At 44.7% G+C, this 20,165-nt stretch overlaps 1 protein-coding gene across 1 annotated transcript; it reads right to left on the reverse strand.

The window, feature by feature from the left end:
* Positions 1-13,303: 13,303 nt before the first annotated feature.
* Positions 13,304-14,349, reverse strand: LOC125552956 (cell number regulator 10). Its single transcript, XM_048716679.2, has 2 exons — positions 14,126-14,349; positions 13,304-14,019 (listed from the first exon to the last, which is right to left on the reverse strand). Exons 1-2 carry the CDS (start codon positions 14,232-14,234, stop codon positions 13,655-13,657), a joined length of 474 nt encoding a protein of 157 aa, XP_048572636.1. The 5' UTR covers positions 14,235-14,349; the 3' UTR covers positions 13,304-13,654.
* Between the last annotated feature and the right edge of the window lie 5,816 nt (positions 14,350-20,165).

Below are 20,165 nucleotides of genomic sequence, written 5' to 3' on the forward strand. Positions count from 1 at the left end.
AGTACATAAAAGAAGTTCAAAAAATTTAGTTTTTTTCAGAATTGCAAAAACAGCTCATGAGTTTTTTAAAAAAATTCACGAAAATTTAAAATATGCTGGAAAAAAGGAAAGAAAAGAAAGAATGCCCATGAAAAAAAATAAAGGGCATAACATAATGAAAAAAGCAGGAAAAAACTGAACAGAAAAAACTCACAAAAAGACTGGTCTGCGAAGTTTGTAGAACCTTCCTAAAAGATGGGGAAAAAACCTACTTGGGCCGTGCCAAAAATGTAGATGTTGGTGTGGAGGTTATGGTGTGCCCCGCGCGTTTGCTAACCAGCAACACACGTGCCAAATAGAATTGGCCTTTACTATTGGAAAGAAGTCCACATAACCCTCCAAGGTTTCAGGAAACGGTCACATAACCCCATTGTTGGGGATCGTAGCAGAAATTAAAAAATTTCTACGCATCACCAAGATCAATCTGTGGAGTATTCTAGCAACGAGGGGAATAGGAGTGCATCTACATACCCTTGTAGATCGCGAGCGGAAGCGTTCAAGTGAACGGGGATGATGGAGTCGTACTCGCCGTGATCCAAATCACCGATGACCAAGTGCCGAACGGACAGCACCTCCGCGTTCAACACACATACGGTTGGGAAGACGTCTCCTCCTTCTTGATCCAGCAAGGGGGAAGGAGAGGTTGATGAAGATCCAGCAGCACGACGGCGTGGTGGTGGATGCAGCAGGATCCCGGCAGGGCTTCGCCAAGCACAAGCGGAGAGGAGAGGTGTTACGGAGGGAGAGGGAGGCGCCAAGAGCAAGGTGCGGCTGCCCTCCCTCCCTTCCACTATATATAGGGGCTAGGGGGGGCGCATGCCCCCTTGGAGATCCCATCTAAAAGGGGGGGCCTGGGGGCAACGGCCCCCTTAGGGTTTCCAACCAGGGGGGCGCATGCCCCCTCGGGGGGCAACGGCCCCCTAGGGTTTCCAACCCTAGGCGTCTTGGGCCCTTGGGTGGGGCGCACCAGCCCATCAGGGGCTGGTTCCCACGCCACTTCAGCCCATGGGGCCCTCCGGGATAGGTGGCCCCATCCGGTGGACCCCCGGGACCCTTCCGGTGGTCCCGGTACAATACCGATAACCCCCGAAACCTTCCCGCTGGCCGAAACTGGACTTCCTATATATAAATCTTTACCTCCGGACCATTCCGGAACTCCTCGTGACGTCCGGGATCTCATCCGGGACTCCGAAAAACTTTCGGGTTACTGCATACTAATATCTCTACAACCCTAGCGTCACCGAACCTTAAGTGTGTAGACCCTACGGGTTCGGGAGACACGCAGGCATGACCGAGACGCCTCTCCGGTCAATAACCAACAGCAGGATCTGGATACCCATGTTGGCTCCCACATGCTCCTCGATGATCTCATTGGATGAACCACGATGTCGAGGACTTAATCAATCCCGTATTCAGTTCCCTTTATCAATCGGTACGTTACTTGCCCGAGACTCGATCGCCGGTATCCCAATACCTTGTTCAATCTCGTTACCGGCAAGTCACTTTACTCGTACCATAATGCATGATCCCGTGACTAACCCTTTGGTCACATTGAGCTCATTATGATGATGCATTACCGAGTGGGCCCAGAGATACCTCTCTGTCATACGGAGTGACAAATCCCAGTCTCGATTCGTGCCAACCCAACAGACACTTTCGGAGATACCCGTAGTGCACCTTTATAGCCACCCAGTTACCTTGTGACGTTTGATACACCCAAAGCACTCCTACGGTATCCGGGAGTTGCACAATCTCATGGTCTAAGGAAATGATACTTGACATTAGAAAAGCTCTCACAAAACGAACTTACACGATCTTTGTGCTATGCTTAGGTTTGGGTCTTGTCCATCACATCATTCTCCTAATGATGTGATCCCGTTATCAATGACATCCCCATGTCCATAGCCAGGAAACCATGACTATCTGTTGATCAACGAGCTAGTCAATTAGAGGCTCACTAGGGACACATTGTGGTCTATGTATTCACACATGTATTACGATTTCCGGATAATACAATTATAGCATGAATAATAGACAATTATCATGAACAAGGAAATATAATAATCATTTTATTATTGCCTCTAGTGCATATTTCCAATAGCCTCCCACTTGCACTAGAGTTAATCATCTAGTTACATTGTGATGAATCGAACACCCATGGAATTCTGGTGTTGATCATGTTTTGCTCTAGGGAGAGGTTTAGTCAACGGATCTGCTACATTCAGGTCCGTATGTAATTTACAAATTTCTATGTCTCCATTTTGAACACTTCCACGAATGAAGTTGAAGCGACGCTTGATATGCCTGGTCTTCCTGTGAAACCTGGGCTCCTTGGCAAGGGCAATAGCTCTAGTGTTGTCACAGAAGAGAGTCATCGGCCCCGACGCATTGGGTATGACTCCTAAGTCGGTGATGAACTCCTTCACCCAGATTGCTTCTTGTGCTGCCTCCGAGGCTGCCATGTATTCTGCTTCACATGTAGATCCCGCCACGACGCTTTGGTTGCAACTGCACCAGCTTACTGCCCCACCATTCAAAATATACACGTATTCGGTTTGTGACATAGAGTCATCCAGATCTGTGTCGAAACTAGCGTCGACGTAACCCTTTACGACGAGCTCTTCGCCACCTCCATAAACGAGAAACATATCCTTGGTCCTTTTCAGGTACTTCAGGATGTTTTTGACCACTGTCCAGTGTTCCTTGCCGGGATTACTTTGGTACCTACCTACCAAACTTATGGCAAGGTTTACATCAGGTCTGGTACACAGCATGGCATACATAATAGACCCTACGGCTGAGGCATAGGGGATGACACTCATCTCTTCTATATCTTCTGCCGTGGTAGGGCATTGAGCCGTGCTCAATCGCACACCTTGCAATACAGGCAAGAACCCCTTCTTGGACTGATCCATATTGAACTTCTTCAATATCTTGTCAAGGTACGTACTTTGTGAAAGACCGATGAGGCGTCTCGATCTATCTCTATAGATCTTGATGCCTAATATATAAGCGGCTTCTCCAAGGTCCTTCATTGAAAAACACTTGTTCAAATAGGCCTTTATGCTTTCCTAGAATTCTATATCATTTCCCATCAACAGTATGTCATCCACATATAATATGAGAAATGCTACAGAGCTCCCACTCACTTTCTTGTAAACGCAGGCTTCTCCATAAGTCTGCATAAACCCAAACGCTTTGATCATCTCATCAAAGCGAATGTTCCAACTCCGAGATGCTTGCACCAGCCCATAGATTGAGCGTTGGAGCTTGCACACCTTGTTAGCATTCTTAGGATCGACAAAACCTTCCGGCTGCATCATATACAATTCTTCCTTAAGAAAGCCGTTAAGGAATGCCGTTTTGACGTCCATTTGCCATATCTCATAATCATAGAATGCGGCAATTGCTAACATTATTCGGACGGACTTCAGCTTCGCTACGGGTGAGAAAGTCTCATTGTAGTCAACCCCTTGAACTTGTCGATAACCCTTAGCGACAAGTCGAGCCTTATAGATGGTCACATTACCATCCGCGTCTGTCTTCTTCTTAAAGATCCATTTATTTTCTATGGCTCGCCGATCTTCGGACAAGTCAGTCCAAGTCCATACTTCGTTTTCATACATGGATCCTATCTCGGATTTCATGGCTTCCAGCCATTTGTCGGAATCCAGGCCCGCCATCGCTTCTTCATAGTTCGAAGGTTCACCGTTGTCTAACAACATGATTTCCAAGACAGGGTTGCCGTACCACTCTGGTGCGGAACGTGTCCTTATGGACCTACGAAGTTCAGTAGCAACTTGATCTGAAGTTTCATGATCATCATCATCAACTTCCTCTCTAGTCGGTGCAGGCACCTCAGGAACATTTTCTTGAGCTGCGCCACTTACCGGTTCAAGAGGTAATACTTCATCAAGTTCTACCTTCCTCCCACTTATTTCTTTCGAGAGAAACTCTTTCTCTAGAAAGGACCCATTCTTGGCAACAAAGATCTTGCCTTCGGATCTGAGGTAGAAGGTATACCCAACAGTTTCTTTAGGGTATCATATGAAGACGCATTTTTCCAACTTGGGTTCGAGCTTTTCAGGTTGAAGTTTCTTGATATAAGCATCGCATCCCCAAACTTTTAGAAACGACAGCTTAGGTTTCTTCCCAAACCATAATTCATACGGTGTCGTCTCAACGGATTTCGACAGAGCCCTATTTAAAGTGAATGCGGCAGTCTCTAAAGCATAGCCCCAAAATGATAGCGGTAAATCGGTAAGAGACATCATAGATCGCACCATATCTAATAGAGTGCGATTACGACGTTCGGACACACCATTACGCTGAGGTGTTCCAGGCGGCGTGAGTTGTGAAACTATTCCACATTTTCTTAAGTGTGTGCCAAATTCGTGACTCAAGTATTCTCCCCCACGATCTGATCGCAAGAACTTGATTTTCCTGTCATGTTGATTCTCAACCTCACTCTGAAATTCCTTAAACTTTTCAAAGGGCTCAGACTTGTGTTTCATTAAGTAGACATACCCATATCTACTCAAGTCATCAGTGAGGGTGAGAACATAACGATAGCCACCGCGAGCCTCAACACTCATTGGACCGCACACATCAGTATGTATGATTTCCAATAAGTTGGTTGCTCGCTCCATTGTTCCTGAGAACGGAGTCTTGGTCATTTTACCCATGAGGCATGGTTCGCACGTGTCAAATGATTCGTAATCAAGAGACTCTAAAAGTCCATCTGCATGGAGCTTCTTCATGCGTTTGACACCTATATGACCAAGGCGGCAGTGCCAGAAGTATGTGGGACTATCATAATCAACGTTACATCTTTTGGTATTCACACTATGAATATGTGTAGCATTACGCTCGAGATTCATTAAGAATAAAGCATTCACCATCGGAGCATGACCATAAAACATATCTCTCATATAAATAGAACAACCATTATTCTCGGATTTAAATGAGTAGCCATCTCGAATTAAACGAGATCCTGATACAATGTTCATGCTCAAAGCTGGCACTAAATAACAATTATTGAGGTTTAAAACTAATCCCGTAGGTAAATGTAGAGGTAGCGTGCCGACGGCGATCACATCGACCTTGGAACCATTCCCGACGCGCATCGTCACCTCGTCCTTCGCCAGTCTCCGCTTATTCCGCAGCTCCTGCTTTGAGTTACAAATGTGAGCAACTGCACCGGTATCAAATACCCAGGAGCTACTACGAGTACTGGTAAGATACACATCAATTACATGTATATCACATATACCTTTTGTGATGCCGGCCTTCTTGTCCGCTAAGTATTTGGGGCAGTTCCGCTTCCAGTGACCACTTCCCTTGCAATAAAAACACTCAGTCTCGGGCTTGGGTCCATTCTTTGGCTTCTTCCCGGCAGCTTGCTTACCGGGCGTGGCAACTCCCTTGCCGTCCTTCTTGAAGTTCTTCTTACCCTTGCCTTTCTTGAACTTAGTGGTTTTATTCACCATCAACACTTGATGTTCCTTTTTGACTTCTACCTCTGCTGATTTCAGCATTGCAAATACTTCAGGAATGGTCTTTTCCATCCCCTGCATATTGAAGTTCATCACAAAGCTCTTGTAGCTCGGTGGAAGCGACTGAAGGATTCTGTCAATGACCGCGTCATCCGGGAGATTAACTCCCAACTGAGTCAAGCGGTTATGCAACCCAGACATTTTGAGTATGTGCTCGCTGACAGAACTATTTTCCTCCATCTTACAGCTGAAGAACTTGTCGGAGACTTCATATCTCTCGACCCGGGCATGAGCTTGAAAAACCATTTTCATCTCTTCGAACATCTCATATGCTCTGTGTCTCTCAAAACGCTTTTGGAGCCCCGGTTCTAAGCTGTAAAGCATGCCGCACTGAACGAGGGAGTAATCATCAGCATGTGTCTACCAAGCGTTCATAACGTCTTGGTTCCGTGGGACGGGTGCGTCACCTAGCGGTGCTTCTAGGACATAATCTTTCTTGGCAGCTATGAGGATGATCCTCAGGTTCCGGACCCAGTCCGTATAGTTGCTGCCATCGTCTTTCAGCTTGGTTTTCTCTAGGAACGCGTTGAAGTTGAGGACAGTGTGGTCCATTTGATCTACAAGACATATTGTAAAGATTTTAGACTAAGCTCATGATAATTAAGTTCATCTAATGAAATTACTAAATGAACTCCCACTCAGATAGACATCCCTCCAGTCATCTAAGTATAACATGATCCGAGTTAACTAGGCCGTGTCCGATCATCACGTGAGACGGACTAGTCAACATCGGTGAACATCTTCATGTTGATCGTATCTTCTATACGACTCATGCTTGACCTTTCGGTCTTCTGTGTTCTGAAGCCATGTCTGTACATGCTAGGCTCGTCAAGTCAACCTAAGTGTATTGCGTGTGTAAATCTGTCTTACACCCGTTGTATTCGAACGTTAGAATCTATCACACCCGATCATCACGTGGTGCTTCGAAACAACGAACCTTCGCAATGGTGCACAGTTAGGGGGAACACTTTCTTGAAATTATTACGAGGGATCATCTTATTTAAGCTACCGTCATTCTAAGCAAATAAGATGTAAAACATGATAAACATCACATGCAATCAAATAGTGACATGATATGGCCAATATCATTTGCTCCTTTGATCTCCATCTTCGGGGCTCCATGATCATCGTTGTCACCGGCATGACACCTGATCTCCATCATCATGATCTCCATCATCGTGTCTTCTTGAAGTTGTCTCGTCATATATTACTTCTACTACTATGGCTAATGCTTTAGTAATAAAGTAAAGTAAATACATGACGTTTATGTTGACACGCAGGTCATAAATAAATAAAGACAACTCCTATGGCTCCTGCCGGTTGTCATACTCATCGACATGCAAGTCGTGATTCCTATTTAAAGAACATGATCAATATCATACATCACATATATCATTCATCATTCATCACAACCTTTGGCCATATCACATCACAAAACACTTGCTGCAAAAACAAGTTAGACGTGCTCTAATTGTTGTTGCAAGTTTTTACATGGCTGCTATAGGTTTCTAGCAAGAACGTTTCTTACCTACGCCAAAACCATAACGTGAATTGCCAATTTCTATTTACCCTTCATAAGGACCCTGTTCATCGAATCCGATCCGACTAAAGTGGGAGAGACAGACACCCGCTAGCCACCTTATGCAACTAGTGCATGTCAGTCGGTGAAACCGGTCTCACGTAAGCGTACGTGTAAGATTGGTCCGGGCCGCTTCATCCCACAATACCGCCGAATCAAGATAAGACTAATAACGGCAAGATAATTGGCAATATCGACGCCCACAACTATTTTGTGTTCTACTCGTGTATAGAAACTACGCATAGACCTAGCTCATGATGCCACTGTTGGGGATCGTAGCAGAAATTAAAAAATTTCTACGCATCACCAAGATCAATCTATGGAGTATTCTAGCAACGAGGGGAATAGGAGTGCATCTACATACCCTTGTAGATCGCGAGCGGAAGCGTTCAAGTGAACGGGGATGATGGAGTCGTACTCGCCGTGATCCAAATCACCGATGACCAAGTGCCGAACGGACAGCACCTCCGCGTTCAACACACGTATGGTTGGGAAGACGTCTCCTCCTTCTTGATCCAGCAAGGGGGAAGGAGAGGTTGATGAAGATCCAGCAGCACGACGGCGTGGTGGTGGATGCAGCAGGATCCCGGCAGGGCTTCGCCAAGCACAAGCGGGGAGGAGAGGTGTTACGGAGGGAGAGGGAGGCGCCAAGAGCAAGGTGCGGCTGCCCTCCCTTCCTTCCACTATATATAGGGGCTAGGGGGCGCATGCCCCCTTGGAGATCCCATCTAAAAGGGGGGGGGCTGGGGGCAACGGCCCCCTTAGGGTTTCCAACCAGGGGGGGCGCATGCCCCCTCGGGGGGCAACGGCCCCCTAGGGTTTCCAACCCTAGGCGCCTTGGGCCCTCTTGGGTGGGGCGCACCAGCCCATCAGGGGATGGTTCCCACGCCACTTCAGCCCATGGGGCCCTCCGGAATAGGTGGCCCCATCCGGTGGACCCCCGGGACCCTTCCGGTGGTCCCGGTACAATACCGGTAACCCCCGAAACCTTCCCGCTAGCCGAAACTGGACTTCCTATATATAAATCTTTACCTCCGGACCATTCCGGAACTCCTCGTGACATCCGGGACTCCGAACAACTTTCGGGTTACTGCATACTAATATCTCTACAACCCTAGCGTCACCGAACCTTAAGTGTGTAGACCCTACGGGTTCGGGAGACACGCAGACATGACCGAGACGCCTCTCCGGTCAATAACCAACAGTGGGATCTGGATACCCATGTTGGCTCCCACATGCTCCTTGATGATCTCATCGGATGAACCACGATATCGAGGACTTAATCAATCCCGTATTCAATTCCCTTTGTCAATCGGTACGTTACTTGCCCGAGACTCGATCGTCGGTATCCCAATACCTTGTTCAATCTCGTTACCGGCAAGTCACTTTACTCGTACCGTAATGCATGATCCCGTGACCAACCATTTGGTCACATTGAGCTCATTATGATGATGCATTATCGAGTGGGCCCAGAGATACCTCTCCGTCATACGGAGTGACAAATCCCAGTCTTGATTCGTGCCAACCCAACAGACACTTTCAGAGATACCCGTAGTGCACCTTTATAGCCACCCAGTTACGTTGTGACGTTTGATACACCCAAAGCACTCCTACGGTATCCGGGAGTTGCACAATCTCATGGTCTAAGGAAATGATACTTGACATTAGAAAAGCTCTCACAAAACGAACTTACACGATCTTTGTGCTATGCTTAGGTTTGGGTCTTGTCCATCACATCATTCTCCTAATGATGTGATCCCGTTATCAATGACATCCCCATGTCCATAGCCAGGAAACCATGACTATCTGTTGATCAACGAGCTAGTCAATTAGAGGCTCACTAGGGACACATTGTGGTCTATGTATTCACACATGTATTACGATTTCCGGATAATACAATTATAGCATGAATAATAGACAATTATCATGAACAAGGAAATATAATAATCATTTTATTATTGCCTCCAGGGCATATTTCCAACACCCATGAGCTTCAAAACCGGGTATTTAGCCCCCTAGAGTTTGTAAAACCAGATAAAACACCCCCTGGCAGCTTTGGAGTGTGGTTTTTAGAGTGGTTTTCAACATGTGTGTTTCACTATTGTTTTGTTGGCATCAAGTACAGACTTCTGATGTTTGTTCGGCCGGAGCAACCTGGTAGGTGAAGCTAGGTTCGCTGTGGCTGATGCAACCTAGAAGCTAACTCACATACGAAGCTAGCTTGACTTGATCTCTATCTGTTTGTAATTACCGGTCTTCACTGCCTCTTGCCGTTTCTCCACTCGTCGTCTGCGCCCTGCTGCACATCGCCAGACACGCTTTGTCATCTCAGTCAGTGCCACACGCCCCATCTGTGGACGTACTGTCCACGTATCCTGCCGGGCTTGCTTTTTCTGCAACTGACCACTAAGCTTGGAGAGTAGCGCGGACAATAAGAACACCGATTTTTTTTCAAAAAATACATGGAACTAAGCAACTGCCATTTCAATAACCCCGCGTCTTGATCTCATGGCAGATGCAGACACGTCTGCATGTATCCTAAGGAGAAGGCCAATGCGTCAAAGTGGGAGGAGTGCCAGGTCCAAGCGTGTGGTGGAGAAAAGTGGCTCATGGCGGCGGAGCTCCAACACTATGCTTGTAGTTTCTTGCTGCTTGCTGCTGACCCTCCTTCAATTTTACTCCGGACTCTCTCCCCTCAAAATAAGGACATGCACGTCCAACTCAAACCAGCCACACGCCACAACAAAGTGCACAACTGAAAAACGCAAGCAATGGCGGGGGCACAACCGCACAATGTCGCAAACCTGACGTAGTTGTTCGGCCTATGCGCACCAACAAGCAAGTGAGCAACATGACGCATGTTGGTACTGTGAGCACATAGGGAGAGGCAGTGAAACAGTCCGCAGTAGCAGACGAGGAAATGAAAGAGAGTATAGTGATGGAGTTGTGAATGTTGCAGGTTATGTGATGCATGATCGTAGCTGCACTGCACTGGCTCGTGTGATATGGGTCATGTGTTCGAAACCACTCTCAAAACCACCCTTTAAAGCTATTAGGGGGTGTTATATCTGGTTTTGCAAACTCCAGGGGGTCAAATACCCGGTTTTAAAGTTTAAGGGGGTTATGTGATCGTTCCCTGAAACCTTAGGGGGTTATGTAGACTTCTTTCATTACTATTGGGGACCGTGCGATCGCTTTTTGCTCCCCTGCTTTGTTTGCTCAGTTAATGGTGGACCGACATCATTGATAGGTCGATCATTCACGAAATTCAAAAATTGTTTCTGGATTTAAAAAAATATTGAATATTGAAAATTTCATATATGTGAAAAAAATATGATTTTGCAAAAAAGTTCATTTTTTATTAAAAAAGCTGGAAATTTTGAGAAAAATATATTAATTTAAGAAAAGTTTATGGATTTGAAAAACAATTCTTGAACTCGGAAAAACTTCAGAAATTAAAAAAAGTACACGAATTGGGAAAAATTGCATGCATTTGAAAAAGAAAGTAAAATAAATTGAAAAATTTTGTGATTTCGAAAATACTTCATAGATTATGAAAGTTCAAGGATTTGAAGAAATTAATGAATTGTGAAAAAATCATGAATTTGAATCATGTTAAAAAAATTAATGAAATAGAAAAGAAGAAATAAAGATACGAACAATAAAAACAAGGCAAAAACAAAAGGAAAAAAGAACAAAAACCGGCGGGAAACCCCACGGGAAAGAACGTGAAGGAAAACCGAACCGGCGTTAAAAACAGCGCTAACATGATGGGCCAGTCCACTTAGGAACCTGCGTACACTGCTGGTGTGCGTCATTTACCGTTTCGCCTTGAAACGGCGCATCAGGCGCTTAAGGGCATATATAATGATGGTATATGGATACAAATGCTCCATGACAAAAAGTAATTTAAGATATCTATGTTAATTTATTCTTCTCAATGCAAGTTACTACTAGTGTACCTCATCAAAGAATAGAAAATGACACTCACTATACATGCATCCTCTTCATTTTAATTTTTCTAACTTTATGCACCGGACCATATTTTTTCTCTTCAAGCACCCGCCTCCTGTAGAGGATCCTGCTTCTTCATTCGAACCTACTTTTTCTGTTATCCAATTCTACATGGCATGTGAAGCATCACCCTGAGGCTATGCATTGACCATGCCCTAATAGGATTCGGGCTACTACATCATATCTGCAGGGGTGTTGGCCGGATCATCTTTCACCTTTTGTATTGGCTGGCTGTGAAAAAAATATAGACCACTTGAGCAATATATAAATACTTTCCCGCATAAAGAAAAAAAAACTAGGATTTGATTGTTTGATGGCAGTGGCAGTCGACCAACCGACCTAGCAAACTGAAGTTGAATGGCGGTCCCGAGCCGTTTTCTTTGAAGAGTCGCACGGCCAGCGCATATGACCACTTTAGTGACGTTCAGGGACGGCGTCATCCAGAACTCCAGCACCAGCTGACCTTCCATCCACTTGAACGCCCCGTTGCGTGCCAGACCTGCCTGCCAGAGGTTGGTATAACCCTGTTTGTTTAGGATATCTTCAACGCTGATCTGTAAATATCTCGTTGATCAATTATCATACTGTGATGACGGAGTACTAATTACTCCTTCCATCACGGTTTAGAAGGCACAATTAAATTTACGTGCGTTTACACAATAAACAAGGTTTATGGCGCATTGCATTTATTTCTAGTAGTTAATTAGTATTTTGATATACTATTTCTATATGCATGCGTAGTGTGAATGCTATTTTTTAGTCCATCTCATAACCAATACATAATCATTTAGGTTCCAGAAAATTTCCAAACGCGTTCTCTAAACCGTGACGGAGGTAGTAGTAAGCTCCGCCCCTTTGACCAATCAATGTCGCCGGAAATCCCTCAGTTGCATGTGCCCAACCACGCCAACTGGATTTAGTTTAGAGAACCAGCGACATCCACTCACTACGGAAGACCGTGGGCTCGACGATGATGGATTGGACACCCATGTTAGGAATTACTCAGGCTCTGTTTACACTGCGCCTAAAAATTTGGCAATGAATTTCATTAATAATATTTAAATTCTATGCCATATAAATTACACTGTTGGGATATACATTTCATTTCAAACCGGAGTGAATGGTACTATATAATCTTTGTGACATGTGAACCCACGTTTCGTTGAACATATTTGATCGTCATAATGATCGTGTGTCGTGTAAATAGGTATGGAAGAAATGGACGGGAACGTTTGGTTCCTCGGTGTATATATACCTTATATGGAAAAATAAATTAGCAATTCAACAGAAAGTCAACAAAATCTGAAAATTATTTTTGAAATAAACTTCACCTTTTATTATACCTGTGAGAAAAATTTCACAAAAATAAATCACCCTTTGACTTCTTTTCAAAAAAGACGATTTTTTGGTCAAAATAGTGTGAATATTGACCTATAATAGCAAATACATTTTGTCTTTTTTGCCCTAAACTCAATGTTGGTTTTTTTCGTGAAAATTTATATACTAGTGCAAAACAAAATCGAGTTTAATCTAAAAATACTTTTGAACTATTTTGACTTTTTGTTTAATTATTAAAAAATACCCATATAGGATGTATATACAACCAGAAACTAAAGTGTATTTCCCTGGAAGAAATACCGTATTGGAAGGCAGTAGCTTGGGCAGAAGCTCTGCTTTTTCTTGAAGAATAATAAAAGAAAGTGCATTTCGCTTTTTAGAGAGAACCTATGAGTCACTTGAATGAGTCAACTGTTTCTTTTCCTCGCATCAGCCTTTTTTCACTCCTACGTCTTCCTCTTCTTCCATCTCGGCTACCCTCCCTTAGCTTTGGCTGAACCGGTTGCCACCATCACCCGTGGTTGATGCCATTATCGCGTCGCTTCGTCGCCCCGCCCAATACGAGTCATATCCTTTGTCGAGTTGTTGTCGTCTCGGATGTCCCTCTATACCCCTCCCCTTCTCCGGCAGCGGTGATCATGCCTCACACCTCTACCCGCACCGTCGACTCTCTTACTCCCATCTAGCGGCGACACACTGCGGTTCCCATGAGTATGGAGTTGCGCATTCGTCTTCTCCACAGGAATCGGCTGAAATTGTTATTATTATTCTGTCGTAGTATAAGGAATAGCAAACATGAATTTTTATTCAAAACCAGAGGCCGACCGGGTGGCCAGCCATAGAAATACAAGGATGAAATGCAGAGCGACATTTTTTTCTGCCATCGCAAAAAGAAAAAAGAAGAAGAAAAACGTACACACGTTCTTGCCCTGACATCACATCATCAACTCACCATACAACATAAGTACATAACCCATTCACAGTATGAATTTTTTTTCCGACAAAGGGTGATTTTATTGACAAAGAGTACGAACTTAACCAAGTCTATGCAACAATTTACCAAGCACGAAAGAACGCTTGCTCGATCGACCCTCCCTTCACACGTACGGCAATGAGCAGCCGGGTTCGATCAGCGGCCCATCTCCTGCATGCCGGGCGGGTTGACGCCGCCGGCGCCGCCGTTGCGGCGCTCTTGGTTGAGGTGCCAGCCGATCTCGGGGTCGTAGCCGCGGGCCTTGAGCTCCTTGTACTCCTGGACGAGCGCGCAGGGCTCGCAGCAGTAGTGCACGCAGCAGTCGCAGCAGGGCGCGTCCGGGAGCGCGTACTGGGCGCGCATCTTGGAGCGGTAGGTGCAGGAGTAGATCCAGTGGCACCCCGTGAGCGACGCCAGCAGCACGTAGAGCGCGCCGCTCGTCCCACACGACGTCGCGCCCCGGTCCACGATCTCCGCCACCTTCCCGAACGTGATGCACGGGCACCAGCAAGTCAGGCAACCTGCACACATCATAAGTATGTATTAGACATGCATTTCATGGCGATTGAGACGTTGAGATGAGTAGGAGGAAGATGGCATGAGCCGCCTGAGAGCAAGGCTACGTACAGAGGCCGCAGTCGTCGAAGCAGTCGAAGAGGCCGGAGGACCAGGCGGTGGGGGCGCCCGGTGCGCCGCCGACGGGGACGCCGGTGGCCGGCTCGGTGCCGGGCTTCATCGCGACGACGGCCGGTGAACTGGAAAGCTGTGATGAGGTGATCTTTGTGCGCTGGTGAGGTCGCTTTGCTGTTGCCTGTTGGCTGTTGTTGTGTGCCGGGAATGAGCTCGCCGGAGGGGTGCTTATATATAGGTCGTGGCCGGGCGGAGATGGGTAGGAATGCGTGTGCTGTCCCGAACGGTTCAGCGTGTAAAATAACCCAGCCGCGTTTTCAAGTCAAAGCGGCGTTCAATTGGCGCGAAGTAGCCGTATTTACGCAGTGTACGCGTCGTTGAAGGTGACAGCCAGCTGCCTGAAACCTCACACACCGTATAGCGTAGACTCATGATCTGATCAATTCTTCTGCGTGTGGTAAAAGGTACTCCTCGTCGACTCAGTAACCATTTTGATCTGAACGACTCTTCATCTTGGATGCACGTACCTGTATAAACAGCCCATCTGTTTTTTTTTCACTGAACATTCAATGTGTTCTAGTGATGGAAAACACGATCAGTAATTACTACCAAATACGAATGGGGTGGTATATTTGCCAAAGGAAAATGTAGGGCGGTATTACTACTATGGGGACGGGAGTGTAATTCGGGCATGTATGCATGGGTGGTCGCATGTGCTGGAGCTGGACCGGCGGCCGTTGGTGTAGGACTATGGGCCGCCGGGAGCTTCGCCTACGTGCGCGTGTGTTTTCTTCCTCGATCAACGGCTTGGCTTGTTAATAATGCTCGTATATGATTGTGTTCTCGCTCTCACGTCTCAGCTATACTCCCAATCTTTTATTTGCGGGGTAGTTAGCTCAGCATCAGCCGACCATTAATCTAAAAGCTCTCTGGATAAGTAATGGTTTTTGCGCCAACTTTCAAGTCAATGTGAGTACGTACACGCTTAATTAGTACTTCATCCGTTCGAAAATATTTGTATCAAAATGGATAAAAGGGAATGTATATAGATGTATTTTAGTTTAGATACATCTTTTTTATCAATTTTGATGACAAGTATTTTCGGACGGAGAAAGTATTTCCTCCTTGGACTAATATAAGATCTTTTAAATTACTACTTAGAAGACCTTATATTAGTTTACAAAGAAAGTACCTACTGAATTTCTTTATGGCAGGTCAATAATCAGTGTTATAATCTGCTCGTGAACACGTCCACATGCTCCAGCTACACAAGATCGGTTTATATCTGACACGATACAAAGAAAAGCTTACTATTGGCTAGTGAAAGATTGGATACGGTTACATTTGTTAGTAGCACTGTAGAACTAGCTGCATGCTGTCAATTAGCTTGGTGCACCAGATACATCCCCATGATGCAGCCTGCAAGACCAGATACCGTGGATGATGAGGGGAGACGAACCGCACCAAAAACACGTGCAAAAATATACGTATAAACAACGTCATCATTTGAATTCCTACCACCACTTGCACGTCCCTGACCCGGTCACTAGCTCGTCCATGCATCTACTTCCTGCAGGGATACTTACGTAGGCCGCGACCAGCTTGACGGCTCGAACAAAGCTACACTAGTTCAACACGCCCTGCGTCCAGTCAGCACAGCATGCATGCCGAGGGAGCAACCCGGCTATAGCATGTCCTGCGTCCAGCGATCGTACTTACCGATGCCGTCGTGTCAGCGGGCCGATGTTAATTCTTACTCTAGTACACGGCGGCAAGTTTTGTTCGGAACTTGTATGTAGTAGGTCGATGGCGACAAGGCAAGCTAGCAAGGGGATCACATGCATCTACTTTTCTTTTTGGCAAATTCAAAGTTACCGAGTGATAGCAGCGCGACTAGTAATTCCACGCGGAGTGTGTCTCCACGTTTTCCCAGATTAACATTTTTTTTCTTTTAGTGCAGTCACTTTCATTTGGTCCGTAAAGATAGCCGGGTCAGGGGACGTGGATTTATTTGTGGCACACAGGTATCAAAGCACCGAGTCCCTCGTACGTGGTTTTATTTTTGACTTTTGATTTTGAAACTTCTATATCTTTTGAACGAAAAGTTCAAATTAAGTTTTGTTTTCATATTTGTATTTCTTCCGATGAGTACTCCTATATATGACCCATTTTGGAAATGTTTTGATGAATTTTGAAAAATTAATGCTAACTTTCAACTCTTGAAACTTAGTACAGGTGACCGATAAATCATGGCTTTTGTCCCTACAACCGGAAAAAAAATCTTAAAATTTTACCTATGAAACAAGCTCAAACTTCAACCAAGAAAAGCAAGAAGACGAGACACAAGACACCAAGGCTGTGTCACGACCAACATGAGGCACTCACGATACGTGGCTACGACTCAAGAACTGACCGAATCGATGTACACCCACCATGGGTGCCTAGAAGAGTCGGCAAGTGCGTTGCAGGACATGGCATGGCCTGAGAAAGGAGCCATGGAGGAAGAGTCGATGTTGTCGTACATTACACACGCCCTGAGAAGCACCCACACCAAGCATGACATGCAACAACTCGAAATCCAACACTAGGGGTACTGGAACTCTGAAGGATTGGAGACTGCCACAGTTCTCTCCCACTAACAATTTTCCTCAATTAGTTCTCTCTCCGAGTCAAAATAAGTATCGTGGTTTAGTTCAAAAAAAATCAGAGGGAGTGGTTTTGCTTTTCATTTCTTTGCGAAATATGTTTGGCGCATCTGCCACGGTCTTTGTGCAAGACGAGAGCTATCCACAGGCGAGAGACGTACTCGCACCAAGAACACGTGCAAAATAATTGACGCCCTCAAATCAGTTCCTACCGCCACACATGCACGCCATAGACCCGGCCACCAGCTCGTCCATGCAAGTTGGACGCAGTTTCTGTGCTCTTTCCTGCGGGGGCACGCAGGTCACGTGACGCGTCGGGTCCAGTTTCATGCCACACTACACGGTCCCGTGGCGGCCAGCTTGACGGCCCGAACACGCACGGACACGGTCCCCTCCCCGGCCGAGTCCTGCGTCCATCGGTGTCGTACTTGCCGATGCCGGCCGTGTCAGCTGGCCGATGTATTGAATTTATGCTTCAACTAATTCATTCAAAAGTCCGAATTGATGAAGAAAAATAGACAATATATCTTAACACGATGTCGTCTTTCGCTGTAGTGCTGCTGAAAATATCACTGGCGCGCCAAAGGAAGCGGCAACAAAGTTGCTACTCGGAACATGTACGTCGATGGCTACCAGGCAAGCGAGCAAGAGGGGTATAATACTACGACTGTTTAAAACCATTTTATGAATTTCTCGCAAAAAAACCCTATTTTACTAATGTTTTGCCTTCGTTCGCAAATTGAAAGTTGCTAGCGGGTGATGGCAGCTAGGCTAGCAATTACTCCCTTCGTTCCGAATTACTTATCTTAGATTTGTCAGATACGGAGGTATCTAACACTGAAATGAGTCTAGATACATTCGTATCTACACAAATTCAAGACAAGTAATTCGAAACGGAGGGAGTAGTTCCGTGCAGAGAGTGTCTTGGCGACTTCTGCCGTTTTTTTTTTGAGACAATGGCATGCCGTATATATAACTCAAAATGCTTGGCAAACGCACAAAGCGTGAGCGACTGGGCCGGCCCTTGTATGCGCTCCGCGATCGCAGCAATTTTCATTAAGGCTTTATAGTTGGTTTTCTCAAACCTTTTAAAAAGCTAAAAGCTAGGTTTGTCGAAAACAAAGGCTGCACTAGGAATTCTTAAAACCGTTATACTAAAAAATAAAAAATATGTTCATTGAAAATAAAAAAATTATGGAATTTTAAAAACGTCCATGTTCTCAAAAAAAATTGAATTAAAAAATCTTTTGTATTTTGAAATTTTTTCTTGATTTTTCAAAAATATTCTCAATATTTGAAAAAAACACTGGAATTGCAAAAATGTTCCTGTATTTTAAAATGTGTCAAATTAAAAAAACCAAAAGAAACCAGTGAAAAAATAATCCTAGGTGAACAGAAAAGATACCTGAGCTACCCCTTCGCGAAAAACAAAGGGGGGAAGGGGGGGGGGGATCGTCGAAACCAGAGTCAGCCCATGTCGATACGGCCCATGTCGCTATGGGTCAGCTCGACATTTTGTCATACAGAGCGACAAACAGGGATTACCATCATGGAATGTTTAGGTTTTCTTTTTTTCTAATAAAGTCCAGATTCTTATTGTTAGTTTTGTGTTTACTTGGCGTTACCGTCTCGGCGATGGAGACAACTGCCTCTGGAATATGTATCTTCCAACTCGACCATCGTTCTAACTGGTCTTCATGGCCGATGTTAGGGAGTTAGTTGTGTTTTGGTTTGTTCCCTTTTATATTTTCATTATCATAAGAACATAGCAAAGCTTAAGTGGGTAGCAGTTTGTGTCTATGCCTCGCCTGTCTGAGTTCAAGGCCTGAGGCTCGCCCCTGGCTCCGATTTCTTCTTAAATGCCGAAGCAGATGCTAGAGTTTAATTTTTTTTCATATCATGTTCTTCTTCTTTGGTGGTATAGCTAGTATTGTGATGAAGAACCGATCAATCTTGTCTTGTGAGGAGTAAATTTTCTTCTATAACCTGGGTTGTAGCCTAGTGGTAGTTATTTGGTGGTGTGTGATTGCTAAACAGCGTTTAAATATCCTTAGATGGTAAGTATGTCAACTTTGAGGTGTTTTTTTTTGTGAACGCACTGTGACACGCTCAACTTTTATGTACAAATCTTAAAGCAAGACACATGACAATCAATGTTTGCTACCATGCACCCCTTGAGGGAGTTATGAGCTAACGACACAAAATGGGTTAAGCGAACACATCCAGAATGGAAAAAAAAATTAGGGTAGCAATTTCTATTTCTTAGAGCATGCAAATTTTCACCGGGTCCTATTGATGTAACATGACAATTTTCTTCTACCAGGATGGCAAATCTTGGAGAATCGGATTTTATTTTTATTTTTTAGGATGACAATTTTCGTTGCTATCATCATGATAAATCTCTGAAAACGCATGCCAATACTCTGCTGCAGCCTAACAAATTCCTCACTATATTTCTACTAGCATTATCTTTTTTTACAAAATGTCAATCTTTTATACGATAGCATGGCAAATAAACCTATTTTAGCATGGCAGTTCCCTAGCGTTCGCTCGGAGTGTCTTTTTTTTTTTTTTAAGAAACACTCCCAGATCGTAGCGTTCACTCAGATGACCTTTCGCGCGGAACGATAGTTTCTCAGGCTACCTCTTGAGGGAACGTCAGCAAGTTTGATATACCGGATATGTTTCTACCCTAATTAAAACTCCACTTGGCTCCTCCCGTTGAACTAGTTTATGAGCTAAGGATGTGGGGTCATCCTCACCAGAGTTGAAGCATCCAAACTCGTAACTATTTTTATGACGAACCACTCTTCTTAATAAAAGGTAGCAAATCTCTGTTCTTCCTATTGTGTTAGCCTTTTTAACTCACATTCTACCTATCGCATGATTGATGACAACCATGCGTGTTGTTTTCAGTGTGAAATTACACTATCAACATTTGCTTAATATGTCTCCGAAACGGGATTAGGTACACATGGTTGACTTTGAAAGGTAACAGGGATAAAAACATTCTTAGATAATTAATAAGACATCAGTTTTTTTAGAAAAGGAGGAAGACCCCCGGCCTCTGCATCTGGGCGATGCATACAACCACTTTATTAATAAGACATCATATGTACTTGATATTTTCCCTTTGCAAATTTTTTTCGGCCTAATAAAAGGACAAAGATCCCGCCGTTTGCTCTTTTTTTTTAACAAATAATACTACAATACAATGAATAAAATGCAAATATAAGGTACATTGAACTCTGAAATAAATTGCATAGAGGCATTAGAGACTACACATGAACGTTCTGGTCCTCCTCCCACTCCTGACACCAGCTCATAAGTCATAACTCTGGTGCACGGTGTGTGCACAGTGCACTTAGCAAACCAAAAGATTATTGAAGTTG

Source organism: Triticum urartu, chromosome 4A (assembly GCF_056163025.1).
Source record: "Triticum urartu cultivar PI428250 chromosome 4A, HENAU_Tu73, whole genome shotgun sequence".
In the NCBI taxonomy this organism is placed as follows: domain Eukaryota; kingdom Viridiplantae; phylum Streptophyta; class Magnoliopsida; order Poales; family Poaceae; genus Triticum; species Triticum urartu.